General features: G+C 27.7%; 1 protein-coding gene across 2 annotated transcripts; it reads right to left on the bottom strand.

The window, feature by feature from the left end:
* Positions 1–755: 755 nt before the first annotated feature.
* Positions 756–22967, bottom strand: LOC129958081 (BRISC and BRCA1-A complex member 2-like). Of its 2 annotated transcripts, none has more exons than XM_056070262.1 (3): positions 22831–22967; positions 3534–4686; positions 756–969 (listed from the first exon to the last, which is right to left on the bottom strand). In XM_056070262.1, coding segments are annotated over exons 1-3 (1251 nt in total). In that variant the 5' UTR covers positions 22927–22967; the 3' UTR covers positions 756–967. The 2 variants fall into 2 exon arrangements, with proteins under 2 accessions (XP_055926237.1, XP_055926238.1); XM_056070263.1 differs by lacking the exon at positions 22831–22967 and adding an exon at positions 5570–5733.
* Between the last annotated feature and the right edge of the window lie 3109 nt (positions 22968–26076).

Raw genomic sequence — 26076 nt, 5'->3', positions numbered from 1 at the left:
TCTCACATGCAACTAGACGATTCCTGAGATTTACACTTCCTGACGATAGATCCCAGGCACTTAGCCAGCTTGAGCCATTCAAGTTAAGCTAATACATTTTTGATTTAATGTAAAATAAATGAAGATAAAACCAACATATTGGAAATAGTTGCAATAGAATAGATTTATTCATTGCATTAATCCTCATGAAAAATAAATCTTAATATTTGCTATTTAGTTTTATTACCCACTATATACCACAATATATATTATATCAGCACTTTATTAGAGTGTAAAAGCTTCGTCAATAAAATAGTCTATGTTTAAAATGTATTATTCATTTAGTTCAAAAATCAATGCATCTTAAATAGAGTATTTGATTTTAAACATTCCATTTAATTGTTTGATGGATGAAAAATTGCTTTTTAAATGAAAAATACTTTTATAAAGAATGATACTTTTACAATACACATATTTTTAATTCTTATTTATATCGTATAAAATGTTAAAAGTTTGAAAAACCCTTGAATTAAGGTTGCAAAGAGATGGCTGAAATTAAATAAAACAAAAGTGACTTCCCTCGCCAAAGATAATTCATGACTGAAAAACTGTATTCCTTTAACATCGAAATAATCTGTAAATAGTAAATTAAAAAAACAGTAAAAAAATGTTTTTATTATATAAACAGATAAAAGTTTATTAGTGATATAAAAAATTACATGAATAATGGTTTGAAACATGGAATATAACATGCATAATGATGCAACTGCATGACCATAAGTGAATAATATATTGAGATAAAATAAGATTGAACTTGTTCTTTTGAAGTAAAAAATTAAAAGGAATAATGACTTGAGACATGGAACAAAATATGTAGGATGATTAAACAATACAGTAACAAATAAAATTGTTGGGATTAAAAAAAAAAATGCCAATTTTGTGCACTATGTCGAATGCCCAGCATTCCATAAGAGGTAATCTTCAGCTTTCCTAAAAAAAAAAAGTCATAAATTTAATTATTATTGGTCACCACATGTAATTAAATTAAACATACCATTTAATAAAATTCCAAAATATATTTCAAAGAAAGAAAATATTACATATTTTTAAAAAAATTATATAACTGTAGAGCCCATTAAATTTTGCAAGACAAAATATCTCCTCATTATTATTTTTATGTTTTTCTGAAATTATTTTTCTAGCTAACACAGTAGAAGGATTTTACACTCCTGCGTCAATTATGAATTGCTGGTTTAATCCTTTCTTTCAAAATAAATTCATTTGTTTCTCTAAATCAGAGTTGTAAATAATATTTTAATAAATTCTGGGAAATCATAAGCCTATCAGACACACTTTTAAAATTGATCAAAATTTTAAAAGTCTGTCTTTGTCTGCCTTCATGCAAGTAAAACAGAATTTTTTTGTTAGATGATTAATAAAAAAGTTTTCAATGAAAAAAGAACTTTTTAAGTCTTATCCTTACAACTGTATTATCTCGCATATAATGACTTATGGATAAAACTTTTTAATCACATTAAGTAATTCCAAAATTAAATTAGTTCCAAAATCAATAAATATAAAATAAATTCATTATATGGGTCAATTTTATAATAATTTTTATTATGCTAATTTTTTTACTATGATTTTATACTGTAGATCATTTTTGAATATAAAAAGATTTTGAAACTGTGAATTTTAAGTATCTCAAATATATTTTGGTAAATATTACATTTACTATATTTATCTTTAGCAGGTTCCGCGTCATTTATACATGAAATATTTATTCCATAAAATAATTATATTTATACATAAAATAATTATTATATTGAAAATAAATTTAAAAATTAAGAGAAATTTTACCATTACTAGCACATATTGATTGTAACAAGATAATACCAACATATAAATCAAAATGTGTGAATAACTAAAATGGACTGCTGCCTTTGGATTTCAGCTCATATTGGGGCTATTATAGATTTTTCTTTATAAAATTATATTCATGTAGGAAGATATTATTTGAGATATAAAAGAAGCGTGCTGACTAAAACATTTATATACTTGCTATTATCAAGCATGCTATTCTTTGTTTGTTCATTTTCACTATGTTTTAAAAATCTTGTACAACAATATCAATATCTAGAAACAACATTTTGTTGCACAGTATTAAAATAAAAATTTATTCAATTACTTGGAGCTGATAGCTTCATTCACATTTCAGCCATGCATTTTTCATACCTTTTACTTTTTATATAAAATGATGATCTAATTAAACTTGTTTGTTATTTTATTACTCAGCAATTTCTGAAGAAAAAAATTATAATTATGTTTCTAAAGGAAAAATAATAATAATAATAATATTTTCACAAATACATATTACACAGACTAAAAAAGTGAAATCTACATTTTTGTGCCAGGAAGAAAATTTATAATTAATTTTTTTAAATGTTCAACATAAATTAAAAGAAATCAGGTTTTAAAGTTTGTTGTAATTTTTTTGTTGTGCTTTTTTTAAAAGAGATACATCACAATCACTTTTTTTCCACTTATCACCGTAACATCAACGTAAATCTAAGCTTAAAGCATTATCTTTGCATGGAGAACATCTTTTACCTTACAGATGTTATATATATTCATACTGTTGAGGAATTTATTAAGACATACCAGGATACTAAAAGTACTCTAACTGGAAAGCTGTTGTGTTTTACTATAAACAAAGGAAATTTGTCTTAAATGCTGGCTCTTCAATAATAGCAAATAACAGATATGTTCTAATTCAAAGAATAAAGTCTACATTTTCCTAGAGTTTAACTGAAATTTCAAGTTTTTCAAGTGATGTATCATGGATGAAAAAGTGGCAAAGCAAAATATCGGACCATTTATTTCATATTTTAAAATCCCTTTTAAAAGGATAAACAATTTAATTACCCAAGAAAAATTTACCAATATTACACCACTGGCTTCTCTCAGTCAGTAGCTTTTATAAATGGAAATAAAATATACAGCATACTTAATTTCTTAGATTATATTCTCTTTAAATTCAACATACATTTATATAGGGTACTGAGAAGCAGAATGGACCAACTTATAATTTTCACTTTACCGAGCTTAGCATTATATGGCAAAGGGAATTATACTTTCATTCAAAACCAAGAAAGTTTAAAAGGGTTTTAGCAACCATGCATTTGATAACAATACTTTTCAAATCACACATTTTAATTCTTTTTCTTCAGATCATTTTAATAAAAAAAACAGCAGTTAGTTTACCACAGTAATCAACACCTCCTATATACAGGGAGGGATGTCCTAAAGCAATATATTGCAACAACTCTTTCAGCTTTCAAAACCAAATGCAAATAAGGGAGTGGGGAGGATTCTAGGTCTTGGTTACCATTTCTCTTTGCTATATCATTGGTTTCTTCCAATCATTATCACCTACTTATGACTGGATACAGAAATGAACTGCATACTTAATTTCTTAGCTTATAGTTTATTTCAGGCATTACCCTGCATCAGGAACCTATATACAAGCATAAATAATTAATTACCATACTTACAAGCAAAAGCTGCACTGTCTTGTCGAAAAAGAGGAACATATTCAGTAATAAACTTAATGGTTTCTTCTAAGACTTTCTGCAATGGCCAGGTGGGACAGTAAGGATAATTATCAACAGATGCTGTAAAAGGATCCTTTTTGTAATAGTGATAAACTGAACGGAACAGAAGTGCTGGTGTTCCTATAGGAAAATCATCAGGCAAAGTGATTTCAAGGATAAAATAAAAATCACCTTCTTCTAATAATAATGTCATGGTAGTATACAATGTACTATCATATTTAATAATACATTTATCAAAGTGAGTAAGAAATTTTACAAAGTACATTCTTCTTCTTTCATAACGAGAAGCTGCTAATTGGATTTTTGTTTTAAGCTCGTTCTCAAGAGCAATAATATATCTAGTAAGATAATTATCAGTAACATCATCTGGCAACTGGAAATTTTCATCAATGGTCACGATAGATTGGGTTTTTTTTGACAAATACACTCTTAGATAGCTTCTATTGCTATCACGATTTGGAAAAAACACCAATAATAGAGGGTAGTCTCTAGTATCAGATTCATCTCGATAGTAATCAGGAAATAATTGGCAATAATCAACATGCAACTTAATGAGAAATATAACTGGACTTCCTTCTTCATCTGGAACTAAGATCTCAATATCATCTTCATTAAAATTCTGAAGCTGAAATAAACACAAATATTCAAAACTTAATTGCTCATAACTGTCTAAGATTTGAATTTGCTTCTTTTTATAAAATTGCATTATCTCTTTCAAGACTTTTAACAGTGCATCTGGTTTACGCACATCCCACGAACACAAAGATTCCACCTGATTAAGAGGTGCAAAAAATCTCTCATCTGAGAATACAAAATCAGGTGGACAGTCAGGCGCTGAAGACTGAAATATTACCATACATTCAAGTTTCACACCAGCATAAGGAATCACTAGTTGGAATTTATCACAATTAGATTCTTCTTCATCATAAGATGGAAAAGATGGCTTGGGATTAAATATTTCGACTTGTCTACGACATAATCCAATGTTAGGCTCTGTTAAAAGCACTTGAGCATGTTTTTGAATATGAGGGGCAAAAACAGTAGTCAACACTATTTCTTTCGTTTCCCCTTCAGTCATGTTACATTCATCTACCTGCAAAATTTAACAAAAAAAAAAAAGGTCTTGATTAGGAATATTGTGATTTATGTAAAATTTTTAAATAAATGTTTAGTTTAAAAATAATGTTAAACTAGATATAAACTTACAAAGAAACTATTTCTTTAAAAGCTTATTAACAGCAGAAATTAATTTTAAGATATAAAAACCAATGACCAAAAATAAAAAAAATTCCTATCCAAATACACAATCTATGTGCCATCAAGAATCTTTATTATTTAGCATTTCTAAGCTTCTTATTTTTACATAATTAAATAACTTCCAATCCATGGGCTCTATTGAAAATATTACTATAATATCTACAAACAAGTTTTAATATTTAGTTAAAATTTTTGAGATTTTATTCTTCAGTATCGACCCTGCCCATATGTAGACACAATAATGGTGGTACAAGATAAATTTAAGTTCCATTATACGATGCAACAATTAACAACAACAACAACAAAAAAGATGTTATGAATTGGAATGGTTCATTAATTTATCTAACAAATTGATTTAATTCATTATTTATTGTTTAGGGGATTCGAAATTCGTAAATATATCCACAAAACTGAGGATTATTTTTGAAATACATATTAATCCATCTCACACAATCAGTTTCACAAATTAATAAATCATTAAGATGTCAAATATTTATTTTTTTAAATTATAAGCTCAATAAAGCACAAAATTGCCTTTCATGCACTGTTACAAAATGCATCAACTGTGATACTGCAAACCAATTCGCATAAGAAATTGCGGGTCGCATTAGTACTAAATGAAAAGAATGGGGCTTGATTTATTAGATTAGTCAAATTTCAAAGTAATCTTACACGTATGAATATCATAATTCTTATAAGTTATCAAGGGAAAAAAATACCCCATAAATAAGGTGGCGATTAGTTACTCTTGTTTTTGGCATTTGAAATTGATTTATTTTCGTACAACTTAATTTATAATACAAACGCTTCGCCAGGGGACACACAGGCAATTTAAATCCGAAAGCTTGTTTTCATACAGCTTAAATCTCGATACAAACGCTTCGCCAAGGGACGCACAACAGTTATATGTCACAATATATCGAAGAGGAATTCGTTTGCTTATTGGCTAAGTCTTTATTTGTGTTCCGAGAGAAGATGAAAGACACGGTCTACGTTGAACGTAAGAACCGAACATAAAGCCTCGGAAATTTCATGTACCGCCGCCTCAATTTCTTCCGTACTTTTGTGATCTTTTGTACTACCGGAGCAGTGAATTGGTTTGCCACTGCAAGAGTCCTATATTTAAAATATTTCCATCAAAAACGTGTTAGGAAAAGCTTTGGAATGGAATAAAATCTATTTCATTATACCCTACATTAGCAATCCAATTAGCACAAAATATTTTTCGATATCTACACAATGTTCTTAGATATTCTAAATGCTGAACAGTATTGCGAAGATATTGTAACAATGTTTTTGGGTATTTGGAACTAATAGGAAACACACTTCTAGTCTAATTTATCCTGTCCCATAAGCAAGTAAAAATAACTACCTAATATCTGCAGCCCAGATTTAGAATGATGGGATGAAAGGCGGTTAGCAGCGAAATCCGACTGAAAGAAAATTTTCACCAAATAGAACTTTTGAGATTATGATAAAATTGCTTTGATATGTAGAAAAGTATCACAAACAAAAAATGAAAAGCCGAATCTAAAAATTCTACCTCCAGAAATACACTACCTAAGCAAGATCTTGTCTAAATTAAAACTGTCATATACCGCGGTCATCTGGAACGCAAAAAGCATTTTTAAAAAAATTAACGAGTTGTAGTTACTTTTCTCAAGAATATCATTCGAGAATGTTACCAGTCAGGAGAGTTTTTGTTAGTTTTTAAAGAAAAAGCTCTTGAAATCAAGTTAAACGTTAGGTTAAAAATTTCTGTGGCGGAGATTCTCTAAAAGCTGTTAAAATTAGTTTATTTTCCTTTTTTTTTTAAATAATGAAATAACCAGCAATCTATTAATAGGATAGTAATAGCCCAGGATGCTGCACAACACTGCCACAATATTCTATAGCACTGAGAACATCGAACAACACCATAAAAATATTGCACAATATCTTTGTTCTTACAGGAGAAATAAACTTCCCGTAACCCTAGACCTGAATGCTGGAAAATATGTGGGATAAAATTAGATCAGAACAATTAAACCATAATGATCTAGTTACGACACAGTTCAATAAATTACGATATTTAAAATTCTTTTATAAGGAATCCCTCTGCATCGACTGTTGCATGAGATTTCAACAGAATTCTTAGAAAGCCACATTTTTCAAAACTGAAATGAAACGAATCACACACGTTAACTGTTCTGCTGTCGATTTGCGCTTATGATTGGCTGCGATTTTATTAACTATGCCTATAATTCTCGGTCTTCCCTCATGCAGTAGCGAGAAAACAAAAAGGGGACATAAGACGAGAATTAGAAATTCTGGGAGAGCACACCTAAATATTTTAATGAAAACTAAATAGCTGAGAAAGATTATGCCATTGCAATGTTTTTAAATAAGTAAATTTACATGTGCAACGAAGTATTTTGACATTAATTGCTTAGAATATCCAAATTCATTGATTATATTACAAATACAAAAAACCTTCGTTGAGAAACTTGATATTTAATAATTCCTTTCTTCATGGTGTTCTTTTAAAATCTGCGTAACCCCTTCCCATTTCTAATTGTCTTTGAATACGAAATAGCTATTTGGATAATATTCTTTTAATATTTAAGACAGTAGATGTAAATTCTATACAAAATGATATTAGCTATGAGGTTTAAACTCTTTGATATAATTTCAAACATTTTTTGGGGGTCAACTCTTTTAAAGCATGTATAAATCCATTTTTCACATTTTGTGTAATATATGTTTTTAATTTTTGCTAAATTAATTTTTTTAGGCGAATAAAAGAAATATAGATTGCATAGAAATTTTGTCTATAGTTCATTATTGATTTGTTTTGCTACTACCTATCACATAATTTAACACTTACCTAAAAATAATCTGTATTTATCAATTTAAATTACAATCTTTCATCAAGATTTAATTTTTGTTGATCAAGTGGTAGCATATCTTCAATGTGACTTCCTTTATTACTATATAGTAAAAGTGTTTTTATTTTTATCAAAATGAATATAAAAAGATGAAAATTGAAGAGCAAATTTTATTCAAGTGCTTTATTACCTATTGTGCGATAAAGAGCTTAATCAAATAATTGGAATAAAAATTTGCTTAATGGTTTTTCTAACTTGTATTGATAAATCGTACTAAAGCCAGATGCAAAGTGCTATTTTAGATTATAGGATATTAGCTGGACTCCTCTCTAAAGTGAGCGATTTTACACATTTTATTTCGATAAGAGTGGATCATTTTAATATTCACAATTTTTATGAAATGATCCCAAACTCATTATGAAGAGATAGTTACAATTGGAGTTCTACTCATATCTTATCCAGCCATCGAGCCAGATATACATTTAAAAGCCATGAAGGCTTTAACAATTCATAATTTAAAAATTCATTCTATGCGAGTTAAAATCTATACTAATAATGTTAAAATAATGAATCGGTTTATCAAGCTTTCCATCATTGGATTTATTTTATACATCAGTTTCAGTTAAATTTTTCAGTTTTAAAAAAGAATTTCTTAATTATTTCGAATAAAGAATTGAAGCTTAATTGATGCGAGATTCTCATTTCTTTTTTTATCATAGGAATATTGTGACACCAGATTACTGAATTATTTTTATAAAGTAAATACAAATAAATTAGCCTTTCCCATAAAAATAAAATGCTGAATCCATGAAATATATTTCTCTTGATAAACGATGCCCCTTGAAGTTTCCCGCTGAAACGAACACCAATTAAACTTTCAGTATATTTATCAGTGGCGGCGTTGCCCCCCCCGGCGACAAATTTGGAGTTTCGTAGATAAAATTCTTTGCTTCAGAACGGTTTGAAAAGCTGGGCGTTAATGAATATAATAATATAAAAATTAGCTTAAAGTTAATACCTAAGTAACTGTTTAAGCCGGTAGAATTACTACATTTGGCAGAATAGTCAACAGGATGACAAGTTAATAAGACATCGCATTTTGCTGATAATTTTTGGTCAGTCGATTAAGAAATCTATGCGATAGATATGTATGAAGCTACGCCAGTCTATTAACAAATATCCGATTCAAATGCAATTCATTTAGCTTATAATTTGCACTATTTTGGGCAGAATAACCGACATTTTGACAAGTGGATAAAATGCCGCACTTTTGGAGCCTTTCATTTGTCTTTCGGTTATAATCAGCAAGATTTATGAAAAATATTTTTATTTTCTTCCACTGTTCAGTTTACTTGCCGGCGGAATTAAAAGGAAAATTAAAACATTTGCATTATACATGAATAGGGCGATAAGGTTGTTTTCCGTTATACTGAATTCATTGAATAGTTCGGAAAGGAATCGTCATTTCATTTATCTAGCTGCTACTTTCTCGGCAATGAAGTTGCAAGTTTTTTTTTAATTATCATGCTTATTTCATTATGATAATTCTTTGACTAAAATCTGATTAATGGTTAAAGTAAATTTAATAAAACGTAGACAACTATTATTCACATACTTCTTCAATATGCACGCTGACATTCTAAGAAAAGTTACTTTACTATCGCCAAATTATGTGGATTCATTATAAATCATTGGAGTAAGTAAATTCTGTAAACGTAAATTAGACGTATTTAATAGTAAAATAAATATTTCATTAAGCTGCAATTATTTCACTAATAAAATATTATCGTCCGCAACTGACGATAAGAATATATATGATATAATAGCTGTTTAGCTAAACTATATTAGCTTTTCCAAGTATATACTAAAATTATCAAATAAATTAGTATTTAATATTATAATTATGCAATCGGAGAATGCAATCTTTTTTCTTTCTTCCATTTTTTTTTTCAATAATTCTTTACGACAAAAACCGTAAAACTGCAACTATTATACAATTATTTCTGCAAGCATTTTCCTATATTCTATATTATTTTGAATAAACTTTCAATAAAGGAGTCTTAAAAAAAGATTATTAAAACAAATATACATAAAATATTTATATATAACATATAAGAAAAAACAAAGCATGCAATAGAGGCAACCAACCCTTCCTCATATTTTGGGGCTTATTAACTTGCAACAGCTGTGAGGAGGAGGGGAGAGGGGAGTACTTAACGATACGAACATGTGCCTAAAATTGAAGATAGGGGAGTTTAAATTAAAGATCTAATCATTTTTGATTAAAATACATTGGTTTTTAATCTAAATATACACTTGTACATCACATGGGGACTTTAATATTTAAATAGTTCATTTTTCACAAACTTACTAAGCATTATATAAAAGAATAAGTTCGTCGATAAATTTACAAAATATTTTCTCCGATCTTCTTAAAAAACAATACCATCATATCTTTTCCACATTCTGTATTATTCTTGTTCGAACAGAAGTAAATTTTTGTTCGTGCACACGAACTTATTCGTCTCAGACTTAAAATATTGTCTGAATTTCTGCTCGTTGTTGCAATTATTATTTAAAAATTCTCTTAGGCAGGTGACAAGCTAATGCTATCCCGAATATTTATCAAGTGAACTAGAATGAAATATAATTTTTTTATGGAATTATATGTCAATACAAATAAATCTGAAGTGTCTAAAAGAATAGATTCAAATATTGACAATCTTTTGGTGGCCAGAAGAAGAAATAGAGAACATTTTTTTATACATATCATAGCAAATTTTTTTTAACATTGAGAGAAAAATTAGGGCCAGTATCTGAATAAAGAAGGAAATTAAGAGATTGAAGAATTCTACAGAGCTAATTAATAATTAATTGAATTTAATATGAAATTAATAATAAGTTATTTTGAAGCAAATTAGAGAAAATATGCTTGCCTCAATATCGGATTTGCCTTGCCAAAGGTTACATAAGGTTAAGCATATTCGATCACGACAGCTCTAAGTAGGTTAAATTTTCATTTTTTAAAAGAAATTAAGAATATGAAGAAATGAACTATAAATATTACAGTTGGCTCATTATTAGCAAAAGGTTATTCTAGGCTTATTGTTACTACGAAGGTAACTAGCACCCAGGTCATATGATTTTTACCCCCCCCCCCGGTTTCATCAGAAGTTTAGAAACAATAAATGCCTCCTAGATATAATTTTTGGTATTGGTGCTAGTATACTTTCCCGTTATTTCATATTAAAAAGAAATATTATAATGAATATTTAATATTTATTACAATAATTCACATCATATTAATAAACGCACTAATATTTTATCCAAAATGAGCCTCTAAGACTGGCACCCGGAGCTTTCACACGCTCTTTGATCCCGGATTGATACTCCATTGATGATAACAAGCAAAAGTAGAAAACCTAAAGCATTTTAAATCTGCGTTGTACGTCAAACAATCTCACATTGTTCCTATTTGTTGTACAATGGATAATCACTTCAGATTTCGTCCTTGTCATCTAATTAAGCTTAAAAGTTATGAGAACCATCACAAAATAAAAGTGCCGTCGTCCTGGCCAAGGGGTAACACGCCTTCCCCGTAATCTGGGCCTCCCGGGTTCGAGTCCTGTATCGGCCATGGTTGTTCTCTACCCTGTGTTTTATCTGTGAGGTGTGTGAAAGAGCCCCCCCCCCCGTAAAAAAGGGTTGTGCAAGCGAATGTGTGTGTCATTTTCATATGAGCTAGAAGTCAGACTTCAGCCCTCGGGTTCTCAGGGGCTTAGCCCTCAGAAGCCACTGCACACTCGACTTAAATCGCTGACAGTTCGTCAACGGGCTTCTAAAGTGCCATAAGTAACAACAATAAAACAAAATAAAAGTCCTCGTATAGCTTCAAAATTGAAAGTTAATCCAACAACCAATCAATAGTATATGCTATTTTTAAAAATAAGCTAATGGCGTTAATAACTGACAAAAATCATGATACGTTTCTTAAACTCCTTTTTCATTGAGCTACATTTTAAAGTTGTATTTTATTAAAAATTAACACTTGTATTATTTTTGTCACATTAAAAATGTAATATATCGAATAAAAATTTCTCAAAAAAGTTAAAGAAATATGGACTTTTAAACGTATATTTTCATTTTAAAAACGAAGTTACTCTCATCAATTCATTTATGCAAAGATAAAAGGCTTACCAGATTATTAAATCATCTTTTAAGTTTTGATTTGACATACATATAATATACAGGATTCAATAAACTTAAATGAAATATGGTAATGTTAACAGTAACTAGATTACTGAAAAAAAAATCTGCTTTTTAAAAGTTAAAATTTTTACTTTGAATTCTTTTAAATATGTTTTTAAAAAACATAACTTCAAAAAGGTCCAATAAAATCATATTATAAATATCGGTGATTATTTCGTATCATTACATGTTATTCGTTTCTCTTATTTAAATTTTTATTACAAAAAAAACAATACTTTTGTAATAAAAAACTTTCACTTTCGTAGTATCTCTGCTTAAAATATTATTAACCTTCAAAAAAGATGGGGAGAATATCAAATGCGCCATTTTTCAAAGGTGTGTCCCTTGAGAATGACACAGTCCTGAAGAAAATTTACTTTTGAGCAAAGTGCGCACTTCATTTAGCTCAAAAGCAAGTTTGTTTTCATTTCTTCCTTCTATATTACAAGCATTTTTTTTTAAATGAAATATCAAAATATTTTTGCGGCTAACGGTAATTCTTTACCCTCTGTGATTTCACTCGCACTCCATTAGCTCAAAATACTGCAACTTTATGTACGATGTAGTTTGATTTTTCGATTGCTTATTATGTGGTGAAGATATTGCAACAATACTGTTGGCCATATGTGCCTCAAGGGTCTCGCTTAGCCTCAAAATTCTAGAAAACAAATGGTAATTCACTTTATATATACATTGACCTTCGATTGCTTCAATGGTAGGTGATGTACCTATTCTCAAAGTCGTTTATAAACAAACAATAACACTCTTATAGATACATTCACTACAGAGACATTTCATTTGTTGCTGCACATCTAGTTTCTAATTTATTATTTCTAAGATCAACCCACTCAGAAAAGTCACCATAAACATAACTGTTTCCTCTAAAGAATTAAATCTCAACGATATACTTAAAAATGTTCTATATATTTTTAAATCATTTCTTTTTTTTTCACTTTACATTAATTTTCATCATTAAGTTTCAACGGTGGAATCGACACAAAATTCTTCTGACATGAATGAGATCGCGAGTGCACGTTCGACTTCGGAAGTATGGTAGACCACGTGACTATTGATCTATCACCAAATAAATCCCAACGTAAACGGCGTTTGAAACAAATATATCGCTGAGATTTTTCATCAGCCCACTGTTTCAATTCATTACAGAAAGTATGGAATTGAGAAACATCTGAAAGCCATGCTTAATGAACAAAGTAGTGAAGGTAAGTTCTTGAAATAAAGTGGAAAAGATTAATTATTGTGTCATATTAAATAAATGAAGAATCATACAAAATGTCTTAAATCATTTAAAAGTTGAAATGTATTCACGTGATTTTAAGAAATACCATGGAACGCAATACATTCGAAACTACCGGGTATGGGATTTATCCGAATAAAAAAAAAAAAAAAAAAAAAAAAAAATAGGTCCAAAAATTCGTGCAGACGAAAATTTTTAATCTAAAAATATCAGTAAATATTTATCTGTAATATTGAAAAGTTTTAATAAATAAGTAAATTTAATGATTGATAATTGCAATCATAATGTAATAATTTTTAAAAATTGTAATATTGATAAATAAGGAGATAACAGTGATAAATAAATAATGTACAGTATTCTGAAAACAACAATTTTGTAATGAAACTTCAAAACAAATAGTACAATTCACATTTAACAAACATTTTTAAAAATGAAATTTTTTAAATTGCCTTTTGTTTCAATATATAGTCATTTAAAATAAAACCAACACCGAAATTTGAGTTAATCAAAATAAATTCGAATTATCGAAAAAGTTTACATTATGCTAGTAGGAAATTCAAGGGACAAGATAAAAAAAAACTTGAAATTCTGATGAATTTGAAGTAAACGTTCAAAAGATCCAAGTTCTATTACACTGTGAAATTCTTGAGTGTAATGAATTTTCCAATAAGCCTATTCATTATCCTTTAATTATATTATTATGTAGAAATACATGATTTTGAATACATATGTTTTCTATCATATAAACAAACAACTATTTCATTCAGCTTAGTTATATTAATGTTTCATTTTGAAATAACATAACAGATATATTGGGTAGGACCTCATAAGTTTGAACCATAATTATTGAAATAATGAAAAATCCAAGTTTACAATTCAAAAAATAGTATATAATTAAATACTCTTATTAAAAAAAAATTTAAATTTTTATTTTGATTACAACAGTTGAAAATATTTATATTCTGAAATAGTGATGAGTAAGGTGGACTTTCTTTATCATACTAATACTTATACTGATCTGCTGATATATTTTAAAACTGAAATTTAAATAATTGAGTTAAAAAGAAGTGCTTTTTTTTCTATTTTAGATTAGCAGATTTATAAATTAAATTGCATTTGTTAATACATCCTGCTATGCTAGAGATATGCTAGCAGTTTTATCATGCATTTTTAAGGCACAAATAAACAGGCAAATTGTACATAAAATCAAATAATAAATCTTTAACTATCATTAATGAGGTATAGATCTATTTTATAAAAGAATAAAAGATAACTTAATCTCTATATTTAAAATAAAATGTTACATTTACGTATAATATTATTAAAAAGATTCAGTTAAATTCAAAAGGCCTTTTCACTTTTAAAAATACATCTAATATTAATATTTAAAATATGATATATTTATGTATAATATAGTTCAAAAATTGTATTTATTGAATTTAAAATGCTTTACGAGTATCAATATTGGAAAAAATAGGTTATTCATTCCTTAAAACTTAAGATTTAACACAACCGTGTCTGTTACATCTACAAATGTAGAACTGTGCTGAAAGTAATGCAAAACTTAGCATAACTTTTCTAATAACTAACATTTACAAGTGAAACTCCATATATTTGCAGAACAACTCTCTTTCAAGACAAAGGAAAAATACTACTTTTCAATAATCTCCATCATAAGCAATGCTTTTTTAAATTCAGATGTAATTCCTGAACATCTTTGAAAAAATTTCAGATGCACACTGGTGTACCCACTTCTTTGCAGCAACTACTATATCGTCAGTGACATCAAGTTTTCATCCCTGAAGACTATATTTCTGCTTTTTATGGTGTCCTCTCCTTAAACATTTAGTAATCTTCTGTTGATGTTAAATAGCCTTGTTGATATTTGGTATATCTTGCTGTATGAAAAATCCAATGATTGCCCATCGTAACATAGAAGAAGAGTCTGTAAATATGTAAACTCTGAATGGTCTATTTCATTTAATAAAAAAGTTATGCTAACTTTTACAATACTTTATCACAACTACCATATGAATAATTAATCACTAATAAAATGGTTCAAATTTATATTTAGAAGAAAATCAAAATTTAAAAGTAACATTTTTAATAATTTTAAAAAGTTCAATATTGAAGCAATTTTTATTAAAATACAAATGATAAAAAATAAACAGAAGAATTAACATCTAGCATGTCTTTTTTAAATGAGAAAAGTTTTATTTTCATAAATCCTGTAGTGTAGCAGTAATATTATTGAGTGATTTAAGGGCCTTAAATAATTATTTACTTTTGATCTGTTAGAAGGCAAGTTACAGATATACTTAATTCTTTAAGCCCAACTAGGATTCCAGTTCCTCAGAATCAGGAACGATTTTTCATTTATGAAAACAGAATGGAATCCTCCATTTTAAAAAATTACAGGAAGGGGATGCTTACTGCATGGTCAATTTTCAATAATGTTAGTTATTTGTAGTTTAAAGAAAGATTTTGAAAACTAATCTTGCACCATAAATTCTATGAATTTGCCATTTATTACATATGAAACTTTTCAATAATGAATTATTTAAAAATCTGAACACTGAAATTTAGAGTTTTCAACAATTTCATGTATAATGGAACTTTGCAAATTTAAAGCTGACAGAACAAAACAAAAATTTGAACTAAGAAAAACTTATATAATACAAATGATATAATATTTCCACTGATAAATTTTCTTCCAGATCTTTTTAAACACTCTCTGTATAAAGCATAAGAATTTATCTAAGCCTGAATACTTTTTAATATATAGCAGAAAACATAAATATTTGTAGAAAATATAAATCAGTTTATATATATTTTACATATCATCAAGAAACTGGTTTATAATATGATGAAGAAAATTTATTTATCAGTATATTTCTTAATCTTTATTAGAAAAGAAATTTAATTTTTTACACATCATGGCTTTCTTAACAAAGGGAAAAATGTATAAAAAAAATATTCAAACTTATGTATTTTTGCCTAATCAATATTACTTCTATTTTCTACAAATGCATTTTATTCCTTAAAAGATTTTTTAATTGATAAACAGTAATTAAAAAATTCACTATAAAGTAAAGTGTATATTATTATTTATAACAAAGTTTACATGACCTACATAAAGGGAAAACACAATCATTAATTCTTCATTTATTTATAGATTCAGAAATAAAATTCTAATGACTTCAAGATATCCAAGGATTTAATATTAATAAAATAGATCAAAAGTTTTGCAAATTTGTCTCTCATTTAAAGGAAAATTTTCTTAATTTTGAAGGAAGAAAGAGAAATTGATAGATACGATAGCTTGTCGATCAGTCATATATATTAGTGTGCATTGGCTGCATGCCATTTTTATTGAAATAAGCGTATTTAATTTTTTAAGGGAGATTTCATGAAGAGAAAATCATATATAGCACATTAAAAAAGACGAAATGTTTGATTAATGAGAAAATATTATTAGCAATAAAAATATCTTCACATTGCAAGTTTATTTCTAAGCATTAAAATAAATACAGGCTTATGTATTTGTTTTTACTTTCCAAAATTCATAAACTATGTTTCACATGAATGTGATAAAATGAAATGTGGTGTTCACGACTTATAAGCCTGTCAGCAATCCCACTAAAAAAAATTAAATTTTATTATAATTTGTTATTTCTATAATATGATATATTAAAATTTTCATATTTCAAAATACTGAGCAAAAGAATTAAAGATGCAAATGTGCAAATATTTCCTTTTTTTCCTCTTTGTGTATTTAGTTCTGTAAGAAGCTGATTCAGTAGAGATGCCTCTAAAGAGCATTTAAGTGTAATCACATAAACTTTGAAAAAGTATACCTTTTTAGCTGTTTAGTATAAAATTAACATATAAAAAATACTGTTGCGATTTGAGCAAAAAAAATTATTACCATCTATAGTTTGAATGTTCCCTTTGTTGATTTACGTTAGACATTGCTCTTGTGTAATTCTGAGTTTATCAAATTAATTAAAGAGTTAAATTTAATATTTTCCAAATAATTCCATATTTCTTAATTGTTAAGTTATATAAATCGGCATGAATTTTATATTTAAATATCATTAGTAATTTTTTTAATAAATCAAATAAATTAAATATGATAAGATTATCAGAAGGTGTTATTCAAGTAAAAATACTCCACAACTGGTTTCTAATTTTTCAACTATTGACACAATAACTTTCTTAAAATTAAATATCTCAATTAAATGTGCAAAATACCATCCCAAGAAATTAATGCTGATACATACTGTTAAAAAATTATTCTTTAAAACCAGAACAAGTAAATATGTATACAATAATACATTATGAAAAATAAATATAGTTCATCTCACAGTTGTTGGCATTTGTTTTCAGATGAGTCCACTTCAAAACCGGTTGAAAAGAAGACGAACCAGGGTTGCTACAATCATGTGATGGCGAAAGAACTTTTCTTCGTGAAGCGTCATTAATTGTTTACAATTTTGTGAGTGGCTTACATTTATTGTTGCTTTTCTGACTTTTTAGATTTACATCCATCTAAATATCAGTGCCATAATGCCTTTGAATTGTATCCTCTCCAAAGAAAATAAAATAGTGATAAAAGTTTTGAGATATTTTGAAAATGAATGTTCTGAAAACCAGTTAAGTATACCACTTTCTCAACCGGTCAAAAAAGCTGCGGCAACGACTGGTGTTTTGAAGCAAAATGTTAATCGTATTAAGTGGGAAGTGAAGAATACTGGTAATGTACATTCACCTTCAAAACAAAGACATATTGGAAAATTAATTTATTCTTCTACCAATTTAGATGATTTTGACTTGTGTGTTACAAGACAAATTATCAGCAAATTTTATGTTGGAAATTAAATAATTCTCCACGCACTCTTCTGCCAGCTGTTATGGAAAAGATCAATTTTCCCTGGAAAGTGTTTTCCTCCTAAGATGTGTTCTACAGAAAATTGGATTTAGTTGGAAGTGATCCGTAGATAAGAGGAAGATTGTAATGGAAAGACCCGATATCATACAGTAGAGGTACATGTATTTAAGAGACATTAAAAAATACAGGGATAACAAATGTTTCTGTGACAATATTGAAAAGAAATATTGGGTGATTGACAATTTAGTTGAGCAAACTATTGACAAGGTTAGTTTCGCTATATTTGATGACTCGGATGATTCTGAAGCAACTGCCTCTGCCGAATCTGATTTTGAATTTGATAGTCAGTCCACTTTGAGCGACAATAAAGTAATATTATAGACACACATTCTTTTGGCGCCTCAGTAATCTTGTTGGTAAGGAATACGACTAATCATGAATTCCATAAATTCTTCAGAGAATTTTATGTTGAAATCATAACTCCTGCATCAATGTTAGTTTTTTTTTATATTAGTATTTAGATTTACATATTTTGAATACTTTTTGCAATAAAATTGGAACATTCATCAGTTTTGTGGCTTCTTTTCTGCATGATTTGCATCCTGATTTTTCAGAATATATAACTTTCTCTATTAATAGTTCTTATGAAGCTTAAATATTTCTGATGCTTCAGTATTATAGATTGTTAATGTTCAAATTAGAAATTCTTTGTTATAGATAGAATTAAGGCAAAAATATCTCTGAAAAGAAATTGATTTGCTTTGAAATCCAATACGTAGTAACATGAAACTTCACCCGACTAATATAAAACTTGTTAAATAATATTGAATTTCATTATGTAAAGAAATAAAGATTCTTCTTCTGCCTTTTATCTGTGAATCTGAATGTGTGAAATTTAGTATGTTGTCATAATATTAAATTTGCAGTTTTCTAACAATTTTAAATTAATTATCATGCCCAGGAAGTCAAAAAATTGAAGGTGTAGAGGAAAAAAAAAAAAAAGATTGGAATTTGGCAGAAATTGCATTTTAAATTGCTGAAGATTTGTTCTCGGTAACAGTGTGCAAAGTTTTCTTCGAACTTTTGAGTGAATTTAGCACTTTTTAAATTATTATGTTAAGATCATTAAGGACTCAGAGAGTGGATATATTTAAATAATAAAAACATTTCAGATGTAAATACAAGTTTTAATTCATACATTAAAAAACCAAAATATATTCAAACCATAGGCAATATTTTGACATAATAAATTTGATTTAAAAAACGTTCTAAGCTAAATGTCACTGTAAATTAAATGCTTGGAATAATTTAAGAAACTGAAAAATACATGAGTAATTTTTACAGTCTGAGGGAGATAGTGTTGAAAATTTTTTTTAATGACATGACAATAAAAAATAAGTAATCATTTCCCAGTCCAAGATAGGTTTCAAGAACACTGTGCGATCATCCGTCCCAATTTCAGGATTAACATTTCATATTATTCGTAACTTGCATTGAATCTGTGCAACCCAATTATTTGTATTATTATCTAACTGAAGTTTAGTAATCGAAAATTTATCCAATATTTCTTATTTTGACGCATCAATTGAAGCTTATACAAATTGAAAAATTGTATAGTTTAAAGACTATAGAAATGACATTTATGTACTAATAATTACAGAAGTAACATCTTGTTCTTTAGATTAAAATATTTCAAAATATTTGGAACACATATTTCATAAAAAAAAAAAAGAACTTGAAGTACTTTTTAGAAGGAAGTACTTGAGTATTTTACTGACTGTTTTTTTAAAAACTGTAATCGTATTTATCCATATGTCATCAATATGCAGAATAAAATATAATGTTTGAATATCCCTTCAAATGTTGCTGACTTGAAAATAAATCTAGGGGAAGCGGTGTCACCCCTGCATTTCCCCTCACTAAGTCCCTGGGAATCTGTATAAAATCTAAAACTGTGTATGCAAATACCAGTTATCTTGATTTATAATAGTAAAGTTGAATTCTTTAATTAAATCATATGATAAATGATTGATTCAGTCATATAACTAATATTATTTTAATGACTTTATATTTTCTCCAATATTGAATCCAACAAGCTGAAAGAAAATTATCTGAAAGCTCAAGACAAATGCCCCAACTATGGAATGCCCCATTTCCTGCTAATACAATGTTTTCTACTAAGATAAAATGGAGTTCATAAAAAAGGAAAGAAAAATTCTACCATTTTTATTATGGTTGTGAATAATTAATAATAAACTATTTTTTTAAAAAATGACATTTTATGAAGTAAAATTTATGCAAAAAAAAAAAAAAAAAGGTACAGTTTAAATTAATAACAGAAAAATTGTCATAATTTAGAAATTAGCAAACATTAACTGACAGGTGTTTAACTGCTCAATTATATTTACTAATTTCTTTCAGTTTCAACTAAAGTCATAACACATAGGCTTATTTTGTTTAATTTTTGGCTTTGTAAATGAAGTACAGCTCTTCTTTCATCTAACATTATATATATATTTGAATAGCATTTTTCATGATGTATAATTCACAGAAATATTGATACATCTGCATACCCTTGTAAAAATAAAATATTAAAAAAAAACCATTCTCTTTTATAAATATCTGCAACTATTAATAAAAAAAAGAAAGAAAACTCCAGCAAATCTCTCAAAAAAATTGATTTAAAAATAAACAGATCAGATATATTTCAACTAAGTATATATAATAATATGATGATTAACAGCAACAGTAAAGTAAGAAAACCTGTTTGAAAATAAATCTATTTCAAACTATGCAATGCCATGAAATATAAGGCAAAACAAGCATTTGCATGTCAAGAATTAATTTAGATTTAAAGCTTTATATTAAAAAACTTAGCTGTTAAGAATGACAACACCTCAAAAACTAAAGGAGATATATGAAATTAAGAAAAATCATATCTATAAAAAAAATGTATGTAAAAATAAAAATCAAGTAAATTAATTTATAGTTAAATACCTTACAAGTAATTAAAATAGATTTCCAGAAAGTATTTATATATTCAGCCATCTATCAAGTATAGAGAAAGATAATCACCATGGAATCTATGCTTATACATTAAGTGCACTGTGGCATTTTAATTTTAGAATCGATCAAAGAGTAGAAATGGGACTGCCAATTTGCAATATTCTCTATATTACAAACTACAGTACTTGTGCCATTAGCAACATAAACCTATGTGTTTTTCACATAGGTGTATCACGATGCGCAACACATGTTGACAACACCTATCGCGAGTTGTTGTAAAAGTAATCTGCTTCAATAATTTTACAAGTTGAAAACTTGGGTAGTTACCACATTTTTAACAACTGGGAAGGGTTTGCATTTGCTACCTACAGTCTTCAATTAATAACTTGCAGGAGGAAAAAAAACAACAGGTCACAGCTCAGATTGTGGTAATATGCACACATATGCTCAATCATTTATATTGTCTTTGTCATTTGACTGTGATATAACAATTAATTTTACAGAATAATTTGCAAAACTTTATCCTGATATCCCTTTCATACATATAACACTATGATAATATGTGCTAATAATTAAAGTAAGAAGCAGTCTGTTCAAAAATAAATCCATTTCAAATTATGTAATATTATGAGATACGAAGCAGAATTGCTTGCACATCAGAAATTATGATTTTTTAAAATTCATCTTTATAGTTTAAATTGATTCAATTTTTTTTTTGATAGAATATGACATTTTAACTCATAAAAATTTCATTAATCGAATTATGAAATAAAATTTCAATCACTATTAATTACGTGCCATTAAACTATTGTTTATCTAGTAAGAATTGAAGTAACTCATAAAAGATATATATAAGTAATTTCTGATTACATTAATAAGAAATAAATACTGAGTAACATGGAAACAGGTATTATGATGGGATTATTAATTCAAAGCTACACAAAAGTTATGGAGGTCAGATATTATAACTGTTTCAAGAGTCGGAACATGAGGATAATATCTTGCCAACATCCCATTGTCCTACTTCTTTATCCATGGTATGACATCCGACCCATAAAAACAAATTTAAAGATCATCAGATCTACCTGCATGAAAAATATTTGCTATAACAATGTCTCAAACCTAATACCTTCTGAATTGAAATAATAAGCTTTGGCATCACAATAATAAGATAATAGATCAAAATTTATATTTCAATATAACTAAAAAATAAATCTTATTGAGTTCATAAATATTTTATCTCAGAAAAACTCAGTTTTAATTTACATATCAATTGGTATATTCCAAACAATGTTAAATTTTACTAAGCATGCTGTCATCTATGAGAATATTCAGAATTGATAAGAGTCAGCTACAAATATATTCACAGCTGTAAAGTATTTAGATGTGGTAACAATCCAACAAATACAGCATCAAATGTATGAAGCAAACCTTTTTAACTCAAACAATTAAACGAATTATTCATTTTTTTAAAAGTGCAAACACACATTCTTTCATTATTTAATTTTTTTGCTCAAATATAAATTTACGGCAATTTTACGTTTACAAAAATAATTTATTCCAAAAATCTTTAACAATTAAGAGTTAATTAACATAGTTTTGCGCAATTAGAAATATGAATGGTTTCAAGCGAATGCCTAGCACTTTCGGTTTCGCCATGTGGTACTATTACATAAGATTACCAATTATATTTATAGTTAAAATATTATATACCCATTTTAAGAGATTCATTGACATAATCCAATCCTGTTCCGTTTCACAATCCATTCTTACAGTAGATTTCTCGCTTGTTTCCTCAGTCTCTGTCATTTTCGCGCTCGTTTACAATACCACGCTAAGAAGACAGTGAATAATTGACAACTGGATCAGCTGTTTTCTTGCTACTCACTTATATACTCTGGTTCGGCTCTCCGTTCACTTTGAATCGGTTCACAATATGGTAAATTGCGGTTGACCAATGAGAGAGCCGTAATACATTGAGGTTAAGAGAAAGAGGAAGTGCTTTCTAAGGATCACTTCAGCTTAAAAAAAAAAAAAATCATTTGAAAACTTAGAATATTAAATAAGAGGAAAAATATTAGTACATTCTTTATATTGGCAATTAGAATAAGAGAAAATTGCATCATTTCAGATTGTGGTACTTAAATTAGCAAAAGAAAAAAATTAGATGAAGGACATTGAGAGCTCAACTCGGCTCACCCCTCCGTCAAAACACACCTTTTCAATAATGTTTGCTAGTTAAAAGACAGTTGCTTGCATTTATTTTATAGTATGATTCAGTTGTTGATTGCAGATAGCGAAAATTGATAAGAAGGGATAACAACTTAGTACATTATGAATTGATAACTTTTAAATCACCCATATTAAAAGCAACCGGCATCTTAAAAGCAAGCAGTAAAATATAAGTATTTCGCGTGATTTTAATTTAATTTTTTGTTTTTACGTAACGCAGTTAGATCGATAAAGAAGAGGAGGAAATAGTGAAGAAAATAATATTCTTACACATCATGCAGAGTACCTATGAAAAACAATTCTATTGTACGTCTACAAAAAACTCAAAAAGGGACCAAATTTTTCTAATGCAAAGACTCTTTCAAACACTGTTGTAGCGTATTTCCAGCAATTTATTATACCCATTATAAAGATTCATATTTTAGCAGTAAAACAAAAGTATCATGTCTGTATCACCATCCTGTGTCCTCTCAGTAGAAAAAGCTAAAGGTAAATAAAATATAGGCAATATTTATTATGATTTTATTTTGTATCCCAAAAGATTGTTTCTATAAAATTTAATGTTTGGTTCTTTTGTTATATATGCTTAAAAGAAACTATATTTATCCATCAATATTTATATTAAATTGATATTATGTCTTTCAGATTCTGTTAAAAAATATTACTAATCTGCAATAGGATTTCTTTAAAATGCATCCAAACAGATTGTGTATATAGTCAACCTATTATGGTATTTATTTCACAGTTTCAAGGAGATAATATTCTTTTTGCCTTCTTAAGATCCTGATTTCAAGTATTTTTTTCAAATACGTTTTTTGTCTTATAAATTTAAACTTGTACTTTATTATTTTATATTGTCTTTTGTTAGACTATTGGGAGACGATTGAAATTTAGAATATGTGTATTAAGATATTCTAAAAGGATATTCAGGTTGTTATAACCTATATAAAGGGTGTTTTAGTTTTTGAATATTAAATTTTAATCTACTTATGATTTTAGAAAAAATAATTAGGTTATTTAAATTTTATTATTATTTTGTATCTTAGAGACTGGGTGAAAGTAAAACTTGAATAAAACAAAATGTTTAAAGTAAGACAGATTTTTCAAATATATGTTTACTTTCAATTTTCAAAAGTTCCATTTGAATTTATCATTAGAGTAACAGTGAGATGATGCTGTGCTGTAAGATAACTGTATTTTATAGATGGCCACACTACAAATTATGAAAATTAATATGTGATATAAATGATTCTGCCCTCAAAATTTATCCTTTTCATTCGCTAAACAAGAGACTGATATAGGGGTTCTTTTTACATTTTTAGCTTGAAAAATTTAATTGACATTATAATATCTTTTTATTTTAATCATTTTCTTACCTGAGGAACTCTATAAATATTATTGTTTTTGAAATTATTGATCTGAATTTTTTTTCCTACATGTTTTTCTCCTTATTATTTATTTATTTATTTTGCCTTTGTAAATTCATTTAAATTTTTTTATTTAAAGAAAATGGAAAGTGAGAAAATTTCTTTGAATAAGCGGCAGTGTAGAAAATTTTCTATGTCTTAGCACTTTAATGTATGTTAAATAAATTTTGAGGCCCCACTAGATCTCAAGGCATGAGATGGCCATCTCCAATGCCTACATGGAACTTGTCATTGCTGATGAGTGTATATTTAACCCTCTGTATGTTGTTAACAGGAGTGGTGTTAGAGTCCATTACATAAGAGATCATGGCCGGCTCCACAGGGAATGAGTGCAGGCTGGATCCATCTGATGGGACGGGGGGGGGGGGGTTCTAATTTTGATAATCTCAAATTTTTGTGAAACCTTTATTAATCTTCTAGTGGACTAGCAATAGTGTAAATGGAGTATAAAAATATTATCAAATTCTTTCGAGGTTAAGTTTTTCTGTGTAGCCTATTATTCTTGTTGCACACATTTCAAAAGAAATAATTATCTCCACCTCTGAAAAAGTTAGCCTCAAATGATTCTGCTTTTTTATTAGATCTATTTTAAATTTAACTTGGGCTCAAACAAGGCATAAAAATAAGATCCAACAATCAAATTATAAATCTTATTCAATTATGATAATTTGCATTATTTGTGTATCATCAGTTTCTTTTAAACAACATTTTGACATTTTTCTTGCTAATTTCATTTCAAATGCAAGATTATTAAAGCATATACAATATATTTAAATGTGAGAAAAATATTTAAATATTTACAAATAGATAGTGCAATTTTTTGTCCATTTCCAGATATCCAAAGGTGTACTTCACATTACCAAATAAGGCTTTTAAATTTTAATAAATAAATATGCTATTACAAAACAGACATTGCTACAAATGGGCAAACACATTATGTTTTATTAGAAAAATGTGATTAAAAGTAGGTTTTAATAATATTGTTGCTAATTTAAGCTTTTTGAATATATTTGTTCTGATTTTTTTTTTTTTTTGATGTGGTAATTTTTTAAATGTATTGGTTTAAAGTTTTACATTTAGAAATTTAGGGTGGTTTTATTTTTTTTAAAGTAAAATTGCTGATGTTATTGTATATTGCAGATATGTTGAAATTCTGATAAATTTAAAATGATTTATTTTGCATTTATATATTTTAAGGTGAAGTCACTGTGAAATTATAGTGTGAAGCATCACTGTTTATTTCAATTTTGGTAATGTTAAAAAATTTTACTTGTTTAAAAATATTTCTTTTAATTATTGA

Source organism: Argiope bruennichi, chromosome X1 (assembly GCF_947563725.1).
Source record: "Argiope bruennichi chromosome X1, qqArgBrue1.1, whole genome shotgun sequence".
Taxonomy (NCBI): Eukaryota; Metazoa; Arthropoda; class Arachnida; order Araneae; family Araneidae; genus Argiope; species Argiope bruennichi.
This window is presented reverse-complemented; position numbering and strand designations above follow the sequence as displayed.

What these genes read in the sequence shown, in the direction of transcription:
- LOC129958081 (XM_056070262.1), bottom strand. Translation starts at nt 22,926, where the DNA reads ATGACAGAGACTGAGGAAACAAGCGAGAAATCTACTGTAAGAATGGAT. An exon ending in CAATGAATCTCTTAAAATGG is followed by an intron (nt 4,687 to 22,830) that starts GTATATAATATT and finishes TAAATTTTGCAG; the next exon opens with GTAGATGAATGTAACATGAC.